The sequence below is a fragment of the Corvus kubaryi genome, unplaced genomic scaffold, assembly GCF_017639235.1.
Source record: "Corvus kubaryi isolate FWS band 111438036 unplaced genomic scaffold, C.kubaryi_AGA036_p1.0 37397, whole genome shotgun sequence".
Lineage (NCBI taxonomy): Eukaryota > Metazoa > Chordata > Aves > Passeriformes > Corvidae > Corvus > Corvus kubaryi.
In genome coordinates, this window is record NW_024581136.1 from 14,948,682 (window position 1) to 14,968,894 (window position 20,213).

General features: G+C 41.6%; 1 protein-coding gene across 5 annotated transcripts in view; it reads right to left on the reverse strand.

Moving 5' to 3' along the window:
* Nucleotides 1-9,051, reverse strand: part of KCNMB2 (potassium calcium-activated channel subfamily M regulatory beta subunit 2) — a 142,281-nt gene extending 133,230 nt beyond the window's left edge. For 3 of the 5 annotated variants that reach the window (XM_042041982.1, XM_042041981.1, XM_042041976.1), the window contains exon 1: nt 8,859-9,050. In XM_042041982.1, coding sequence (XP_041897916.1) covers nt 8,859-8,896 — 38 coding nt within the window. In that variant the 5' untranslated portion in view covers nt 8,897-9,050. Of the gene's footprint in view, nt 1-8,858 lie in introns of all 5 variants that reach the window. The other 2 variants (XM_042041978.1, XM_042041973.1) reach the window with 2 other exon arrangements.
* Nucleotides 9,052-20,213: the final 11,162 nt, after the last annotated feature.

Sequence of the window (20,213 nt, forward strand, 5' to 3'; positions counted from 1 at the left end):
TGCCCAAGCACCTCTAGCTTCAATGCAAGGCAGTGTGTTCCTGGCTGGTCTGGAATGTGCTTGCAAGATGTGTGAGATGGGACAGTCTGTCATCTTCACAGAAACCAGTTATTCAACTGGACTGAATAGGGATGAACCCCAAGTAAGGAATGCGAATCATGGTGACTGTGCCCTGTACCTGTATCAAGCCTGAAGCATGAAACTAAATCTTTTTACACCCACAGTTTTAGCCCTAAACCCCTGCTTTAGAAAAGGAGGAGGGTGATGTACAAATAGTGTCTAGGCTGGTTGGTGTTATCATCAGCACATGGGTTTGCACACTGAGTTTAATTGTAGTTAAGAACAGCACCCACCAAATCTTGTATCCCACATGGTGGCTCTTAAGTCTTACATTAGACTGCTGGACTAAGATTTAGGGCTCATTCAATTCATTTTCATGGACAGAATCAGATTAAATAAAAAGTGTTTCTGATTTTATAAACTTCATGTGTATTTGGCAAAATTAGCTGTGATGGGCAGCTCTGAGAAGAACCATTCCTATAAATACCCAGACATCATTATTTGGATCCACACGTCCAAGGTCATTATGAAGAGGTAATCTTTGACATGTTTCAAAACACCAAGTCAGGATATTTCCAAGTAGGTTTCTGCTTGGAGATGAGTATAAATCTTTAGTTTTAATTTTGTAGGAGTTAAACTGAAAATTATTAACATCTCCAACACCAGACTTCACATATAGAGCATTGTTCATATCTATCTCATGTCTTCACTTAGCCAGGGGCACTGTCTTTGCTGCCTCTTTCATCCAAGGACAAAACCAATTTTTTAGGATGGCAATTTTTCTCCCATTCTTGCAAATTAGCATTAGAGCATCACTATAGAAATAATCCATGCTATCTGGATTATGGCAAATTTCTATAAATTAAAGCTGGTTTCTAAACTAATATTTAAAGAAGATGAGAGGGAGATGTCTACATGAATTAAACAGATTTCAGTATTTATTTTTCTGACAGAGATTCTGTTTCTACTGAAAGGGTAATGTACATCTATCTTGCAAGGAGTTTCCTTAGAGGGTTTAAATGAAGAGTGAAGCTTTGAGAACAAAGTGAAAATGGAAGAAGAAATATACTGCCATAGGAAGATCAAAAATGAGGCACTTGGGGCTTCAGAGAGTTTTCATTAATCCCCTCCTGCCCAGAGGGCATTCCTGTGTGACCATCAAAATGACACACATGCAGCTGTCTGGCAGTTTGCCACATCTCTGGGTTTGATGGACTCTGCTCTGGGGATGGATATACCTCCAGCTGTTCAGAATGGCAGCTTGTTTTCCTCAACAAATTCTCTCTGATGTTTATCTGACCTATTTGAAGCCACAAAAGTAGATTATAAATTGTTTCAAGTGTGTTTTCAACACCTTTTCCTTACCAAAACCTGGAAACACAAGCAGCCATCAAAACCTGAAAGCCTGTTCTGCCTGAGCACAGCTTTGCCTTTAGATTAGGATCAATGTCAAGACTGGGTTGTACTGCCTAAGATTGCTGTTGTACTCATGGCTTAACAAATGTGTAATAAGGTTCACCTTATTAATACAGCAGGGGAAACACAGGTGTGTGTCTGTCTGGTGTGCTGATAAGACTGTGAGGGTCACATTTACCCCCAGGACAGCACAAAGATGTCCCTGGCTGTTTCCATGGGGTGCTACTGCCCAAGCAGCTGCATGGCAAAAACATATACTTCAAATAGGTAAAAGGAGGCAAAGGTCAGGAATATACTCCAAGAGGCAAAGTGAGCTCTTCAAAGTGAGGAGGAGCTCAGAAACAGAGCTGAAGGTCTCAACTGAGCCGACAGTGCCTGAAATGGTTTGGTTCTGTTCACCTCATTAGCTTGGGCATTCTCCAAATCAAGGGATTTAGAGCACTGAAAGATTGTTTATTAATAACTGACAAAATGTAAGCATTGATTTTGAAAATGCTGCACAGTTATGATAAAAGAGCAGGTACATGATGGATGACAGAGAGCTGTGGGAAGCATGTGTTTGGCTTTGTTTGGGTTGAGTAAAAGAGAGAGAGAGAGAGAAGGGTCTCCTAATAGTAGCATGAATATGAACAGTGTAAGACACACTCAGACCATATAACATATTTCAGAGCCTCCTTTCCCACCCTGTGCAGTTGCACACAGATACAGGGATGGTTACCAAGACAATATCTGATGCCTGCAGATAAAATGTTTATTTGCTTTTACATAAAACTGAGCTGGAAGTACAGCTCATGATTGCAAACTGGGAAAGAGGACAGATATTTCCAAAGCTGTTGCCAATCCCCTTACAAGGACATGATTTGACTCCTGCACATACTGAAGAGGAACCCATGACTCAACACGTGGATCTGAACTGAATTGCATTCCCAGGTTTTTATTCATTATGACTCCTAAGCTCCAAAAATAAGAGCCTTTCAAAAAAATAAAATTAAAAAGACACCAGGGGGTGATGTTAAAAAACTACCAACAAACAAACCCTTCTGAAATAATGGGAACAACTGTACATATTTCTCAACAGTGAAAGAACTAAAATGCAGGTGTATTCTGACTCAGATAAATCTTAATTTTCCCCTGTGTACAGTTGAGACTGCAAATCAGAGAAAGACTGATGTGGGGAGATTGTGGGGAGATGACTTGGCTCTTCTTGCTCAAATAAAATTATTTTTAAGACTATTTGCTTTGTGATTGCTCTAAATCCAGGGCTTTCAATCTCTTAACAAAACTCCTGAACACAGTAAATGCACTGCAGTAGGATTCAGGGAAACTCTCACTGGAGACAGCAGGACTTGCTGCTGTGACTGATTCCACCCAGTCTGGGTGAGAGTGGAATGGATGGACCTTCCTGTCCCTGTGCTCCTTTTCCCAGTGCTACCAGTGACACACAGACCAGTGCTGCATCATTTCCAAGCAGCCTCAACACCTGAAACCAATGAGCTCATTATCCTGCAGGCAGTCAAGGCCAGGACACAGTCAGGAGTTCAGGGTCAACTGCGTTCACCTGGCTCATGTTTGAGCACGCTGATAGCAGCCTCTCAAAAGAGACCAAAGTTCTCAGGGCTCATCTGCAGGATAAGGTCAGAAACTGACATTTTTTATAGTAGTTTTTAGAACTTCTGCCTCCAAACATACAGATGAAGTCCATTTCTTCACTTAAAAGTCAATATTGTGATAGGAATACTAATGTGATGGAGGAATATGTGTCACACAAACAGTATCACAGACTAGTGTAGGCAACTGCGTATTTTCTAAAGAAGCTGTGAAATGGATAGTGTTTGCATGCACAACCTTTCTTTTGCTGGGCAAGATTTCAGCTTTTCAATTGTCTGAAAACACAGACAACAACTGGCCATGCATGGAGCCTGTTAGTGCTCCTCCAGAGCTCATGATAGCTCAAGACTGCTCATGAATGCAAGCAAAACAGTCCAAACTGGCCCCACCTAAGCCATCTTCCATCATTTGTCTTATTTGGTGACTAATACAGGGCTATCTGTCCAGTTAGTGAAACAGAAGCATTAAATTAGAGAAATCATAGAAAGGAAAGACTGGGAGGCCCCTCAAAGGTCACATGGTCCATCTACTGCCCCATGGCAGGTTCAGCTTTCCCTGTACCACTTCTCTCTGTTTTGCCTAACCTGTTTTCCAAAATCATTTCCAAAATTCTCAAATCACCCATCACTCCACTAGGGATAAAGTAAAAGATGTGCTTCATGAAAAACACAACTCTTCAGCCATCAGCTGCTCTCTAAGATGTTCATCTGACAGACAACACATCCACTGTGTGGTTTCCTTATGCTTCCAGGACTCACACTGATCCTTTGGGGACATGCAAATCTCAGGACTGGAAAAGGGGAGATACATGCTAATATTTGCCTGTGAGGTTGTTGTTGGTAATGCACACATGAATTTTAGCTAGATGGGGTTTTTGGTCTAATGTCCTTATGCAGTTGTCTTTAAGACCTTAATTGTAGCAAATGGGGTTTGGCACATACTGAGCAGCTCTCAGGCAGTGCTCTATTAGTGATCTCACTAAGGTCACTCTTCTCTTTCTTTACGTTCCCAAGGCATAAGGTAAAACTGGACTAACTCTCTGTTTGGTTCATCCTCTTATTTTCCTTTTGCTTTTCATCCTTGAGCACATTTTCATGGAGTGCATAGAAGTGTCCCACAAAAGGGACCACCCCTGTCTCAGTGCCACAGTCACTGGGAGAAGGCCGCTGTGTGTTCCATGGTGAGCCTCTTCCACACTTCAAATCCAGTGACTTCTCCCCAGGACCTACTGGGAACGGCACCAAAATTGCTTCCTGCAACCCAGCATCCCACCAGTGCTGTCAAACTGGCACCATCTCAGAACCCATACCAGTCAGTGCCAGGGTAACAGAAGCATTTAAGGATACTGCCAGCACATTATGGATTTTAAAAATTGCTTTTAATATCTAATGTCCACATCTTAATCCCAGCCAAATTAGCTGAGCTCCTAAACACTCTTGTAGGGGCTGTAAGTGGGTGGAGGGGAAGAATGTTTGTGAATGGATGTGAGGAAACAGCAGGAAGATTTCACAGAAGAGGCAATTGAGAGCTAATCCCAGGCTGTGCTGCATGACAGTGCCTCTGAATGCTCTCTTATTTACTGATGAAGAGCAATTGACTGAATTGTACTATTTATATGTTTTAAGCATTTTTCCAAAGCTGCATACTTCACAGAAGTATGTGGGACAACCTGGGAATGGAAAGGAGCAATTCTAAGGTAGTTAACAGGCCTGACTGTCATTTTTATTCAGCCTGTATATGTAAAGCTCTTTAAAAGCAGTTTTAAGGAAAATGAAAATCAACACTCTTGAGGTTAACATTGTCTCTTACAGTCTGAGGAGCTAGCACAAATCTTGCATTCCCTTCTTCATGGAATATAAATCAGAGAATATTATAATTTTAAAAAATAATCAGCAGGAAAATCCATGATTCCAGTGACGGGGAGTAAAAGTATAAAACTTATTTATTCATATCAGGTACTGCAGGTTTTTCCATCAATTCCTGACTTGCCAGCAACTCTCTACATTAGTGGAACTTTCATCATAGTCTCATACTCCAGTATTTTCCTAGACTGAACACTCCTAATTTGAAAGATATGGCTTGATGTTGACCATAAAAAACAATCTCTCTTCTGGCAGATCAAAGCAGAGCCAACACATACACACCACTTGCTTTCTAACCCAGGACTTGTAGAGTTTCACTTTTTGGCATCACTTCAGGAGCTTTAAGATTAGAGAACGATGTAAGTCAAAAGATTTGAAGCTCTGAGGGGTTGTGCTGCCTCTGGCTGGTTGTTGTCTGTCTGGGTTTTGCTGGCTTTATTTTGTTTGTGGGTTTTTCATTTCTGAACCTTATGCAAAGCACTGAAATGTGGTGGAATTAGAGAGAATGCCAAATTGCTGGCCCAACACTTGCTACCTTTTTCTTCCTCTGACTTATCCTCCTGTTTGGTAATCACTCTTGTTTGAGAAGATTTGGTTTGGTGTAGCTTTTGTTTGGGTGTTTTACACTGCTCTAAGGCCCCAAAGAGAAAGCTGAGGAAGAAAAAATTCATGGGGGTAGAGAAATTGAGCTAAAATACTCTTCTCACACTCCGAACTTTCACAGATGCCTTTAATATCACATATCCAAAAGAGAAACATATATATCGGGGGTTACCTTTACCAGTATTTCTCAACAAATCTCCAGAAGCTTTTTGTTATGCAAGAAGCACCGGATATTTTCTCCACTTTTTAAAACATGACAGTATAATCAGAAATAAATAGACTACTGTTAGTTTCAACATAATTTCTTGCTGTCCAGAAATAAGATGGGAGAAAAACCTTTTAGGTAAAAGCAGAAATTTCATTAAGAATCAACATGTGAAACACTTTCTTTGTTAAGCATAATTAGCAGTTCAAAGACACTTGCCTTTCAAATTGTCTGCTTTGATTCCTGTCAGATGCAGAGGCAGTGATATATGACACCACATTCATCAACTAACTCTCAACATAAAATGATGTGATGATTTTTCTCTAATTGAGGGGATGGGAAAGCAAGCCCTTTTTTTTTTTTTTCTTAAATGAGTTTGAGAAATAATTTAAATGGCTGTCAGATCTCCAGCAGCAGGTAGTAACACACTGGATGGAAGATTTTCAAATTCAGTTTTTTGCCCATTCCCAGTGTTTTTCTTTCAAAAGTACTTTACTTTCTGACATGTCAGATATTACTTATAGGGATAGTTCTCCCCTGTTTTTAAGACATCTCCTGTTCAAATTTGCCTGCTGAATTCAATATACCATTCTGACAGCTTTCATTCAGACTAGGTGGCTCTTCTGAAATGTTTCAATTGAGAGGTTTCAAAGTATTTTCATTTTATTTTTGATCTTCCTGTGACTATCAAGTATCATGCTGGCCTTTTTTTTTCTAGTTGGCTGCTCTGGTGTTTCTTTCTCTTCACTCTCCATTCCCCAGCACATTTTTATTTTACAGGTGGATATTTTGTGTACTCTTCCTCACATGCTGTTTTTCTTAATCTCTGGATTCTACAATTAGCATAATTCTGCCTTTTTTTTTTTTTCAGAGTAGAGTAATTATTAAAATAGTCTAAACTAATTAATATAATAGCCAGCTAGAATGACTCTGTAGCAGACGGACTTGTGAGCACGGACTGCTCACAGCAGAAATCCAAGGTCTGTGCTCCAGCAGAGAGCTCAGGAGAGAAGGGGTGACTGCTCCTACATCACCTTGCGTACTTGATGTGGCTTTGATGACTGCAATAGATTATTTTCATGTGCCCAAAACCTTCCCCTTCAGATTTTACCCAGGCTGTGGGCAGTATTTCAAGCTGTCCAAAAAGAGAAAGTGAAAAGCCATTAGAAATACTCCCTGATACAAAAATCAGGTTGTGAAAATAACTATACAGGTTATTTTTAATTCCTTTCTCTGTGTCTGTTGTTCAAGGTTTTAAGCATGACCCAAGCCTGTCTTCTGGGTTTGTTCCTGACCCAGGACTTTTTCTCTCTTCCCTTGTTGCCAAGTGTGTGACTGCCTGTGTTTTTGTCTCAGTGTAGCAAAGTTCTGCAGCAAGAAGTGTCCTGGAAGCCTTGGTGAAAGAGGAATGTTGTATTGTGGGAAAGCAAATGTTCAAAGCTGCTGCTTTGTGTGGAGTGACTCAGCTGTAAGGGCTTGGCTTTGCCAACAAAAAGGCAGCTAAACTCAGTGTGTCCATGAAACCAGTGAACAGAACAGGCATCCTGTGAGCTCTGGTACTGGCACGTAAAACCTTCCATCAACTGCAGTGAACTCTTTGCCGTGGAAAGGGATGAATAAAGCCAGAGCTCTGTAGGAACACCCAGTCAGGGGAAGTCCCTGCCCCAAGGAACGTTGGGTTTACGAGAGAGCAGGGAGAAGCCAGAGGTGATGGCCAACAGAAAGACAATTTTTATTTCCCCAGTTCAAGGCTGTCCCTCTCTAACACCCTTGCTGAGTTAGTGTCCCCTCAGAAGTTACATTCCCCTCATGCACCAAAACAACAGCTCCGCTTTCTGGTACTTTATGACATGAGTGAGCACAGTGTCTGGTCTCTGTGAACTGAAGGGGAAACTAATCTAAAAAGTTTGCTGATTCTACATTATTAGAATTGTTTGTTGATCCTACATCATATCAAATATTTTAGAAATATGTTCATTCTGCTTCATATATGAACTAACCCTGTGGTCTCTGAGTTGCAATGGTTTATTATCAGTATTTTCCTAGAAAACTTTTAAATAGACATTAGACTGAACAATCAGCAAACAGGAAATACAAATGTTTTCTTTTTTGGCAGTTGAGTCGGGAAACCTGGCTCCAAACCCCATGATAATGCAGTTGGAGACCAAAAACATACCATAAACACAAGCAAAGCTAATGCAACCTAAAAGTTTGATATTAGAAATACTCACTGAACAGTACAGAAAAAAACCTTCCATCAGTAAATTTCAAGATTCTTAAAAGATAACTTAGAAAACAGGAAGAAGGAGTGTCAAGAATATTTAGTCTTTTACTCTGTTCTTCATTCACATGTGGAGTCTTGTTTGTACAACACAAAGTCATTTTCATCCACCCAACTGCTAGGTATGACACCCTATGAGTAAAAGACCTGCACGTCATCAAATCCTGTACTGAGTAATTTTCCCTTAAAGACACCATTTTTAATTTATCTCAAAGTCCATCTTAGCTCTCAGTACCACTTTTATGCCAGTACCACCAAATTGTACCAGCATTACAGGATTATGAAGTGGGATCACTTACCCTGTCAAGTCTGGTTTCACACTGATACTTCCAGCAGGGCAGGTGCTATATTTTATTAGTTACAGAGATTCACTCTGCATCCAGAACCTGCCCTCTGCACCCTGCTTTTATAGCAGGATTCAATACAGCTGAGCAAATACAACCTCTGCATTATACATGAGGTACAGGGAGATGATGGGAGCAGGGTAAATGCTCGCAGTAGATGTAGTGTGCACAGGGAATCAGAAACACAGAAACACTCTGCGAGACCAGGGAAAAGGAGGAGGGAAAATGTGTTTGAGTCCGCCACGAGGGCCCAGGAAACCCTGCTCAAAGGATTTCTGTCCCAGCCAACTCTGTAATCCCTACCCAAGGCCTGGATGCAATTACAGCTCCACTATATTTCCATGCCAGACTTTAGTTAAACTCTCAACATTGCAGCCACATAGGGGGAAAACCCCAAACAAATCCAATATACTAGTTGCTAATAACTTCTGAGCAGCAAACCGACAGCAATTCCCCAGCCCAGACTTGTTTCTACTCACCTCCATTTGTCTCTGGGATATTTAAGGCAAAGGCTCATTTTTGTCCTGCAGATTCGGTGCTGCTGCTCAGTGTTATTTTGCCAGGTTGTAAAAAGGCTCCTGACCAAAAGGAAGAGGAAAGCAACACGTAAAGCAAACACAGAAGCCCAAGAGGAAAGCTACACCCTACAGACCGGCACTAACAGCAACGGCGAGACTGGGGAGGGAGGAACACTCCCAGTTAGTAACTTTTTCCGTCGATACATCTGTTACAAAACAATTTTCCTGCAAGCGTCTCTTCCTTCTTGCAAGCAATGCTTTGCCACAGAGGAGACCTCAGATAAACTACATGATGAATGTGGGGTTTGTCAGGGTTTTTTTTGGGTTTTGTTTTTTTACCAAGTAAGCAAATTAGTGAAATATAAACTAGAAGCTCAGCTGACTGCTTTAAAAATACACTGCTAGGCAGTAATTATCACAAGGTGCATTTCTCCATACTTCAGGATTGGTTTTTTTTAATTCAAAAGTCTTCAACAGAAGCAGAGTCATATTTGAAATAACCACCTATGGGGGTTTCTGGCCAGAAACCCTCAGTGCAGCAGAGTTGAATGTTAGATGATTAATAACTTAATTTTTTAAGAGCTTGATTGAGACCTTGAGACAAGGAAAATATGCCAAACTGTTCTTGCCTCAGAAGGATTTTTAATGCCAAAACAGAACTGCAATGAGAAGGAGAACTCATGATTTCACCTCTAAAGACTTCCAGAGTAGAGAAAAGTGTGGAGGGGCAAAGGGATTTACTGCAGCAGCAGAAGCTGCTGGGCCCAGCTGTGTTTTCACACTCTTGCCTCAGTGGATTTGAGCTTCTCCAAGTGCCAGGGCTGTTCCCTGGTTTAGGTCATAGGGTAGCTCCGCGTGTGAGCCCACAGAGGCAGCGTGGAAACTTTTGTGCTGACAGTCAATGTGTGGCTTGGAAGAAATAACAAATTTTGGTTTGAATTAAAAAAAATTGACAGGTACATCTTGCCAAATGTTTGTCAGAAAGGAAAACTGATGGATATATCGTGTTTGAAAATTCCCAGGGTGTAGCAAATTCATTTGTTTTCCAAAAGCCAGTATCAGGTCCTTCCCTTGCCTCAGAATAAACCTGGAAATACTTCAGGGAGGTTGAGAGAAATTAAGGTTCCATTCACCAGGGTAAATAAGATCTGCCTTGAGCCCAGAGCCAGAAAATGCTGTATGTGGTAGCAGAGGTGTGAAAGAACTGCTGCAGGAGTTCTCCTATTAAATGTAATATTAACCCCCACCCCTGTGCCCCTGTGACATCTTGCTTTGCTGTTTTTCCTCTCCATGTGCTGGTGGACTTTTAAAAAGTTGTGAATTTCTTTAAGGAGACACACAGGTCATGTAAAAAGGTAGTAAGTCAGATCATGGGAGAAAGGAGTCATCTGGTTCTCATCTGGAATATTAAAAGAGACCTGAATCCACTTGGTTCCCAAATCTCCTCAGACCCAATGGAGCAGGCATGCCTGTGCCCTCGGTGCTCCTTGAAAACTGCAGTCAGCATCTCCTCCAAGTCTTGTTTTCTGAAGGAGCTTCCCCATGTGAACTCCTCTCAGCCAGGAGCAAACCAAAAGTCTTTCCCACACTGCCAAGCAAGGCAAGGGATGGCCTTGGGACACAAGCCCAGGAGGACACAAACCCAGAAGGGACAGAAGTGTCCCCAGCCCTGGCTTGGCCACTGTCTTCAAGCTGAGAACTACTCCCTGGGCAGGAGCAACCTGCATCTTCCCCTCCAATGCAGTGGTTGTGCAAACCTTAGAGCAGCATCTGGCCAATGTTTAAAAACTGAGGACTTAAAACACTGTACAAGAGGTGAGAACTGATTTTGGAGGGACAGGACAATTGAGTTACACCACTAAAGTCCTTGTGTATAAAACCAGGCCTTTAGAAGAACTGGTTTTTTACTCTTTTTGGATTATTCCTTTAAGAATGCTCCTTTTGGTCTGGCACAACATAGAGCGACATGACAGCACACTTTGCCCTCCTTTATCATTTTCTCTCAGAAAAAGCATCTGGCCTTGCTGCCTTTGTAGCTGGTAAAAGCTTGACATGTCAACTCTGAATAATTGAGCCAGGTTAATGGTAGAACATAATTTACAAGCCTCCCAGCATACAAATCGGTTGGTACAGCTGTTTGGAGTAATTGCCAGCAATGGATTTGTGCTTTCTCACTGTTCACAGAGCTGGTCACCTTACGGAGGAAAATCAGTGGAGTACTTCCAGCACAATTATATTTAAGCTACTGGTTTTCAAAGGGCCTTTGAAGCAAAATATTTTCTTCCTCATTATTAATGCAGCGCTGTCAGAAGCATGGGTAATGTTCTTAGGTACCAAACCTGGCTCTGCATGCACTAAGGACAGGGTTTATAGTCAATCCAGAGGCTGGTTACTACCCAAAATACTGAAATTGGCCTGCTGTCCCCTCTCTGTATCCTTCTGTATATTACTTTTATTAATACTTGAATAGGATGTATATTTAGCTTTGTAATTGTATAATTACATCTCAGTGTGTACATGCCCCTCTTGCATCAATGCTTGCCCTCTCACAGGGTGCTGGTTCAGGGGTCAGTGGCACCAAAGTCACTCAGTTCTCTGCCCATTTCACTCCCTGGCTGGGTCTCTAAGAAGGCAGAGAGCAACAGACGTTTGACCTTTCAGTGACATTTGAATTTTGGGATTACTTTTGACCTTTCAGTGTTCTATGACCTTCAGAGGGAGTATTTGACCCCTTGAGTGGACATTGACGTTTCAGGATGACCTTTGGCCTTTTGAGATGACCTTTGATCTTTTGGGATGACCTTTTACGTTTGGTTGGTCTTCCACCTTTGGAATTTTGGGGTGACCTTTGACTTTTCAGCGAACAAATTTCACTGTGTGGGTGATATTTGACCTTTCTGTGACCTGTGATCTTTTGGATCACTTTACATTTCAGGCTAATACTTGAATTTTTGGTGACCTTTGACATTGTGAGAGACCCTTGTGTGACCTCTGACCTGTCCTTGACATTTTACCTTTATGTAACCTTTGATGTGTTCGTGACTTTTTCATCTCTAGTGACCCTTTGGCCTTTCTGATAACTTTCTCACTTTTTGGTATGACCTTTGACCTTTCTGGATGACCCTTGACCTTTTTGTATTGCCTTTGGGATTTGCCTTTGACTTTTGACGTTTTGAGTATCACCATTTACCTTTCTTCCCCCATGCGTTTTCAGGTTATTTTATTCCTTATTTAAAAGACAGACCCAGAACACCCTCCACTCCACTTTTTCTTCAAGAAAATCCCCTGCACATGATAGTTTTGTGGTGCTTCACTATCTGCTTTCAGAGGATAATACCTCTGAAATTCTGTGATAGTTGTATTTCAGCACTTAGAGAAATTCCCTCTTACATTTTATTCATGGTTAAAGAATCTGGGTATTCCTATTGATAGAAACAGCTGAATGTTTTTGAGTCCTGCTAATTTGACCTCATAGTAATTCACAGCAGATGCATCACAAATTAATTATGTATTCTGGGAAAAAAAGATTCCCTATCATTCCTTCTGCTGGCTGCTGCCATTTAATTTCACTGGTGCATCTCTTGTTGATGTTGTGTGAGACACAGCAAATCTTTACAGCCTCTTTTCTGTCCATTGTTCATAAACATCTGTTGGTGTCAGTTTTAATTTACTTCCCCCTTCCACTAAATTTTATTTGATCTGTATCCTCATTAATGACTTCTGCATGTTAATAAGTGATCTTGCTCTTCCTCTTCTCCATTCCTGTTTTATGATTTGTCAACAGGGGATTCCAGCTGAGACAGCAGTATTAAAAGCATGAATGTGGGAAGTGGAAAGGGCTGATGTACTGCCCTGATTCCAGGTAGGAATGCTGCACAGGATAGGGGAGTATCCCCTTGCAAACCCATTTCTCAGTGCTTTTGGTGTCAAGTCCTCCTGGCAGGAGGTCCAAATGCATGTTGAAAATGTGGGAGGGAAGAGCCATGAAAACACTGAACACCTCGGAAGACCTTACTTGCAGGGATAACTTTCAGGGCAGCCCCATCTATTTAGCTCTTAAGAATTTAAGGAATATTTGATTAGTCTTAAGCACCCTACAGAAAAAATACAAATGTAAAAACAAGGAAATCTTTAGTCTGCTAAAATGAATGTAAATAGATAATGAAGCTAGTCAAATGCAGATTTGCAAGAAGCTGCAAAATCCTAACAGGAGAACTTGCTGTCAGAACAATTCTCTGGAGGTTTTCTTGGCCATCCATCCTTGGGAGTTTAAATGTGACCTACCTAAAAATCCTGTAGTGGATGGGTTTGAGGACATGACATGTCATCAAAGCCACCAATTAAAACAAAAATCACCAGTCTGGACTCTGGTGGATTGGCCACATTTACATAACCTGGAAAAAGAAAATAAATAAATACATAAATTACATATAAACATTACATATATAAATTATATTTGATAAATAATATGTTTCTGCTACATTTCCTGAGGATTTCTGATAAAAACCAGGACCCAGAACCAGAACTTTTAAAATACAGTTTGTTTCATGTAAGATCAACAAAAGCAGCCAAGCAAACACTTCTAGGGGTTAGGTGCGTAAAAGGAATGATGTGTCTCATGGAAAAAATATTTAGAACAACTGAGATTAAAGAAGTGACCCTGGCCCAGAGGCTATTCTGAGATATTGGATGATTCCTCATGCAGCCAAATTTCCTGGGAGGTTGTGAGCAACGTTTAGTGGGCATAAGCTGCAGTCTCACCTCCTCTGCATAAAAACCACGCTTAAACTCACACAATGTTGGGTTACAGGTGCACTGGGAATGAAAGGGGAAGGCATATTTCCAAACCCAAGCAGTACTTCACTAAAATGCCCCTTGGTGATACAAATTCACCCTGTGATTTTACACACAAAGGTGGATAACTTAATGGGGATCCTTGCTGATTCCCTCCCCACCCACCCACCCACTCTGTCTACCTATCCATCTATCTATCTATCTATCTATCTATCTATCAATCTATCCATCTATCTATCTATCCATCATATCTAGGTTAGCCTGAGGCAAAATGGCAAAATATGTCAGCTTTTCCCATGGGCAATACTTGGGATGCACTTCTTCTCTGGAGTTTTCACTCCTTGGGTAATCCTGGGAATATCTGCTGTGCTTTCATCTGTTTGTGGCATTTTGATTTTATTTGGTAAGAGGGGAAGGAAATGCTGGCAGTGTAAGGCTGGGAGGGAAGCAGTATTGGGTAGTGTCTGTTATCCCAAATTACAGAAACACCAGCCCCAAATGTGAACTCTGGTAGTGAGACTGTGTGCGCTGCTCGGGTGAAAACCACACCCAGCATCCTGATGGCTTAGACGCGCCTCTTTTATGCACCACCACCTTGGAGGAGGCCTGCCCAGGTAACTTTTACACTTTGTTTTGCAAACTTTTGATCAGACCTTGCTGTACAAGGTCTCTCCTTGCAATTTCCACCCTACAAGGGCTGCATTTTAATAGGGAGGAAACTGAATCCTGTAACTCAAGCTGTCTGTGATGTGAATGAGTAAACCATGGGAAAACATGAGAGGAAACATCAGCTACCATATGAGAACAAACAAACAAACTTGATATTTACCTTTCCAGAGAAACAGGACAGAATTTCAGATTCTTTTCTTGCTATTGGCATACAAAAACCTTAGCAGACCTGACCAATCCCTTTGAAATAACTGTGTTATTGCCCTATTCCTTTAGGTTTTTACCATAGATGCAGCTGGGTATGCGACTGCTGCCAGTGTAACAGTTTGGAAAGGAAACAAAAGACCTACTAATGCCTTGAAAAATCCACGTGTTTTCCGCCTTGGGCCTCTATGCTCAGCGTGACCTCTGTGGCTGTCCTTTATTCACATGGAAATGTTCTTGTCCTTAGCCCTGTTGCCAGGAGTTAATTTCTCTGCTGGGCTCTTCTGTCAGCCTTCTGGCATCCCTTGCCAAAGGCACCTCCATTGCATGTGCCTTCTCTTGGCACCCTGTCTTGGGAGCTAAGATCTGCAGCACACCAAGGACTAGTCAGATCTTCTACGATGGATTTTTCTTGGTAGATTCTTCCTGGTTTTTTCCCCTGTGCTATCTGTCTCCTGTCTTCTTATTACCCTAAAGCTGATTTTTTCAGACCTCATCTTGAATCCGACACTGCCTTTGTGATTTTCTCCCTTGCAGTATTGCTGTTCTGAATGTTTAAAGGTTTGTGGTTCTGCTTTCAACTTCCCTTTGCTGTCCCAGCACATCTTCCATCTCTGGCATTTAGTTTTCAGGTATAATTTCTTGTGAACCTGCTGCCTCTAAGCCCTGTTCCCACTGGTTCTGCCTGTTTGCTCCACTGAAGTTCTTTTCCTGTAAAGCCTCTGTCTGTGGACTGAAATATCTGTGCAGTGCACATACGTGGGAGGTGGGCATGGAGGGCAGCCATGGGGCTAGTGGGAGCAGGACACATTAGTACAGTTGTGCTCCAAGATGCTGCAGCCTTGGCCACTGGGGAATGGCAGTCTCAAATGGTTTATTTTGGATAACTTCCAAGTTGTCCTTTTGTTGGACTGAAAATGGCACTGAGAGGTTTCCACGTGGCTCATGCAAGTGCCATAAACATTTTAACACAACTAAAGCATCGAGAAGACATGGCTACCATTTGGTGTGTCCAAGACATGGGGTCTTATCCAAATGTTAATCCTCTCACTGCACTTATTTCTTTGGGGTGACAATGATGAGGGATTTCCTTTAACATCTATAGAGGACACCTGGGCTTGCAATGTTCTTTTTAGAAAGGTTATTTCAACAATAGATATTTTCTAATTATTATACACAGTACAGTATCTGCTTCCAGAGTCATTGCTTTAGTAGAGAGCCATTCTATAGAAGCATTATTCATTGATAATGGTCATATTCTTGCCATTTATTGCCAAATAAATATAACAATAAATGAGCAAATATTGCCTCAAATGTGCCTGTCTGAGCATCTTCAGTCACTGAAGGTTATCAGTGCAGAGAGACTGAAACAACCAGGCATCCGCAGCCTCCTCTGTGCCTTTCTCTTCTTTCAGGTGTGTGTACAACCCACTCCTGTAGCACTTTGGGGTTCTCTTATGTTGATGTCACTTTGTAAATATTTTCATGGGAAATGCCCCAGAAAAAAAAAAAAACTTGGTCCACCTCCTTTTATATATATATATATATTTATCTTTAATATGTAGATGTGGTGTTTTTGTTCTTGGACAAAATCACATAAACCACTGCATAGGCTCAGGGTTTCTCCAAAGAGGCAGTTTCACATTGTGGGCAGTGGAGGCCAGGCTCAGCAGCACATTGGTTATTGCCAGGTATCCAAACCCCTTGGGATCTCTGGCTGGGTCTGCTGGATGTGTTTCACACCTTTGCTGCATTATGAGTTCCAAAACGCAGGGTCCCTGCCACTGGGCCTTTCCCTCTCCCTTAGGTGCTGTAAATATATTTTCTTGAAGTCACAGTGCTGTCTGCAGGAGCTGCAGGAACATTCTGTAAATTGCTGTCCTTGCAGTTAGGAGATGTATAAAATACAACCTTTGTTTGTGTGTCAGAGCAGCCTTGAACATCATTATAGGCTGTTATAATTTTCAATCTGTTGAACTCACACTGTACTGTAAAACACCTTGCCAGAAAGGAAGCAGTTCCTCGGTTTGTCTACTTTGAGTGGGCCATTTAGGATGAAATGCTGCATGAACCCTTGTGAGGTGATGCCATAAATTGCAAACCAAGTGTATTCCCCCAATACCCAGTGATACCTCAGCCAGATGCACACCTCAGGAGACTGGTGTGATCTTTCTGTTCTTACTGCCACATGAAGACCTACTACTGCCAGGCAAGACCTCTTACTCCAGGACATGGAGATGAACCCTGGGGAATTTAATTTTTTTAAAATATCCTTGATCAGTAGTCAGATGAACAAACTTTATATTTGCAAAACATTCCTCCTAACTTCAGAGAATTTCTGACAGTTTTCTGTCTCTCATTTTCTCCACTGGAGGCAGGAGAGGAGAAGCTTGTATATTAATTATTAAGGCAAGAAAAAGATACACACCTCACTCAGCTACCCCCGCCCGGCATGAGGAATCAGAGAATTACACTGACTTGAGCCCTTCTTCCTTGCCCAGGTTTCTGCAGAGGGAAGAGAAGGAAGGAAAAGCAGGAGCCTTAAAACATCTCTCTCTCAGTTCTGTGTAATCCCGATTCAAGCTTTTGGTGGCTGTAGGGAAGTGTTGGGAGCTCTGCTTGTCACCATTAACCTTGACTGTCAGGGGAGCCTGAGGGGAAAGAGGCTCTCTGACTTATTGCTTTGACCCCCTAACATGCCAGCCTAGTACCACTTTAATTCCAGTAAGTTCAATACAGTTACACCAGAGATCAATTTGTTCTGAAGTATTTTTGGTGTGTTCGTACATAGAAGTGTCAGATATTATTAGCAACAGAAGTTTATCTTGTGAGATAGTATTAAGAACCTGATAGAAGTGTGATTTTGTTTCCTACTGGCAGTGAGTGTAGGAATTGCTGTTTGACTCTCTTCACAGCATGGATTAGCAAAATTAGACTTGTCTCTTTTGCTCTAACAAGCCCCAGAACAGAATGCGAGCCGTTAAATGAAGGAAACTCCTTTCAGACACACACACAAAAAGCTGTGGGAAGAAAATCATCTAGGCTTCCAGGAGGACAGATTATTACAGAGTTCGTATCTGTAGGGCATCCACTCTGCAGGAATTTTTGTGCACAATGACATGACTTTATGTTTTTATTTACATTTTCTGAAGAGTTCACATGATGTTGCCATGGGGAATGCTGCAGTTGTCTGGGATACCCTTTCATATTTACATCACACAATTCTGCCTTGTATACTGACTTGATGCTGTTTGACAATCAGTAACTATGGTGGGACTGTTAACAGTTTGTGTCAGGTTTTAATATAGTTAGAGAATTGTTGTGTCTTCATTTTATTTTACCTTCTGTTTATTTTTAATTTCTTTCCATTTTGCATGACTAATGCCTTTGGAACCTAGACAAACCTGGAAGCTGGCAAGTCCTGTTCTCTGAGGCTGTACAGAGCACTGCTTGCCCTAGGCAAGATTTGCAGAGAAGATAATTTCCATAGAAGCACCCAAGAAAGTGACCAAATCCTAACTCAGCCTTCAGGGACAGTCTAAGCCTGGGTGCCAGGTGTCCCCATGACAGATGGTTGAGCATTTCTGGTAACAGCCCTGGAAAGGCATAGTGAACACTTGAAATTTTCCCTGAAACCTTTTGAAAATCTGCCTTCAAGGCTGAATCCTGAGCCCATGTAGTGAAAGAGAGAGACTTTATTAATTTTCCCCTGGTGGGCCTTGAAGCTGGTCCAAACTAGTTTCACTTACAAATAAAGTTTGGCTTCTAGTAGAAGTTAGGTGAGGACAAAAAGCTTGAGTTTCAAATCTGTTTCAAAGCATGTCTCTGTGGATGTTTAGTTCACAGGCTCTCTGTTCTCACAGTGAGGAGTAAACAGTAATGTTTCAAAGTATTCCTGGAAATTTCCTCCCATGACTGTCGCTATAAGCACACACCATTATCTGTGTGGTTTTAAAGAGGATTGTGTGAGGAAACTCTTGGATTCCAAGCTCGCAGTTCAGGTAGCAAGGCATCAGGGTACAGTGAGAAAATTGCCATTTTTACCCCAACAGATTCTTTTGAGCTGAAAAGAAGTGGCCATTCCATGATGTTTTATGTTTTTTCCTCTTCATTGCTTCCTTTCTTCACCTCCCCCTGCCCCCTCTGAACTTTTCAAGATACCTGGCTTCCAAATGTCAGAAAGAAGCCTGACATTACAAAGCTTTAGAACTTCATAAAATCTTCAGAGAACTGTTTGAATGCCACAAAAGCATTGCTCATGTCCAAATGACGTTATTTCAGTCCTCAGTGACTGTGCACCTTGACCACACTCATGATCATTATTGATACATCTCAGATGTTCACCCCAGACTTCTCTTGCTCACATACATGTTTTAACAAATTACTGTCTTTCAGAAGAGTTGAATTATTTGACGTTTGTTCCCAGAAAAGGTATTAACTGCCTGTCGTGTATTATCTGTTATTTCATTAATTATTTATCGATTGTAATCCTTATTTAGGAAGTTCTAGCTATTCATCCAAGAGTGGTGTCATGCAACGTGTGCCATAATTGTGCAATCATATAAAGTAATGAAAAGCTGTCACTATTTCTGGAAGCTGGTGCTGGTGCCTGCCCATTCTTGTCCCTCATCGTACACTGTCCCTTCTTGCTCTTTCAGAGAAGGAGGCCAAGAAATTGATCTAGGTTGAAACTAACACTACAAAGGGAAATCTTGGCCAGACAGATGCTTGTGTTGGTACAGAAAGGAGCTGGCAGCACAGAGAGGTTTTGGAAGAGAGTTTGTCTTCTGGCAGCCTGTGCAAACTGATTTAATCTGATTGAAAAACGACATTGTAAAATCATTGTTATCCATTCCTGAAGAGGAACTGCTGTGTAGCCAAAACAACAAGTTTGTGACTGCCCCAGATGTCAAACGTGTTTTAACTTCTCTGGGATGTGGATGCTTTCCCTTGCAGGGGCAAAGGTATCCCCTGAGTGCCCCTGGCAGGTGTGTGGCACCAGTAGTCCCCACCATAGCATCATATCCTGTATATTTTCAGGTGGGATTGAGAGTGTGCCATCATGTACATACACTGGCCAGTGGTTCTCTGTCCCCAGTAGAAATACTGGCCTAACTTTATCAACCAGAAAAAAGAAATAAATCAAATAATGCCCTTGTCCAATACAAGTTGGGACATTCCTGTTCACAAAATGGCTTTGTCCTCCCCCACTCCTATGTCCCCAGTGCTGCCTCTTGATGCATTTTCCTGTACATTCACAACCTGATCTAATCACATAAGCTGGCAGCCAAGTGTGTGCCACTGCAGAGAGAGGAACACCACTGCTTTTTGACATGCCAGTTACTCAGCAAAGGGCAGCATGGCAGAGCATAGATACAAACCTAGCACACTTTGAGGCTCTTACAAACAATTACAAAGTACAACATCCAATGCATCATCATCTATATTTATATTTTCTACCTATATTTATAAAAACTTTCTGGCAGTTTCCCCCGCTTGGCCCACAGGATTTCAGCCACTGTCCTCTCCTCCTCACTCAAGAGCCAAGCACTTACTAAATGAGAGAGTCAATAATGAATAATAGCAACAGGGTTAATTATTTTCATTTCTGGGTCAGCAGTAGACTGGAACACATTTAGAGATGTAAAA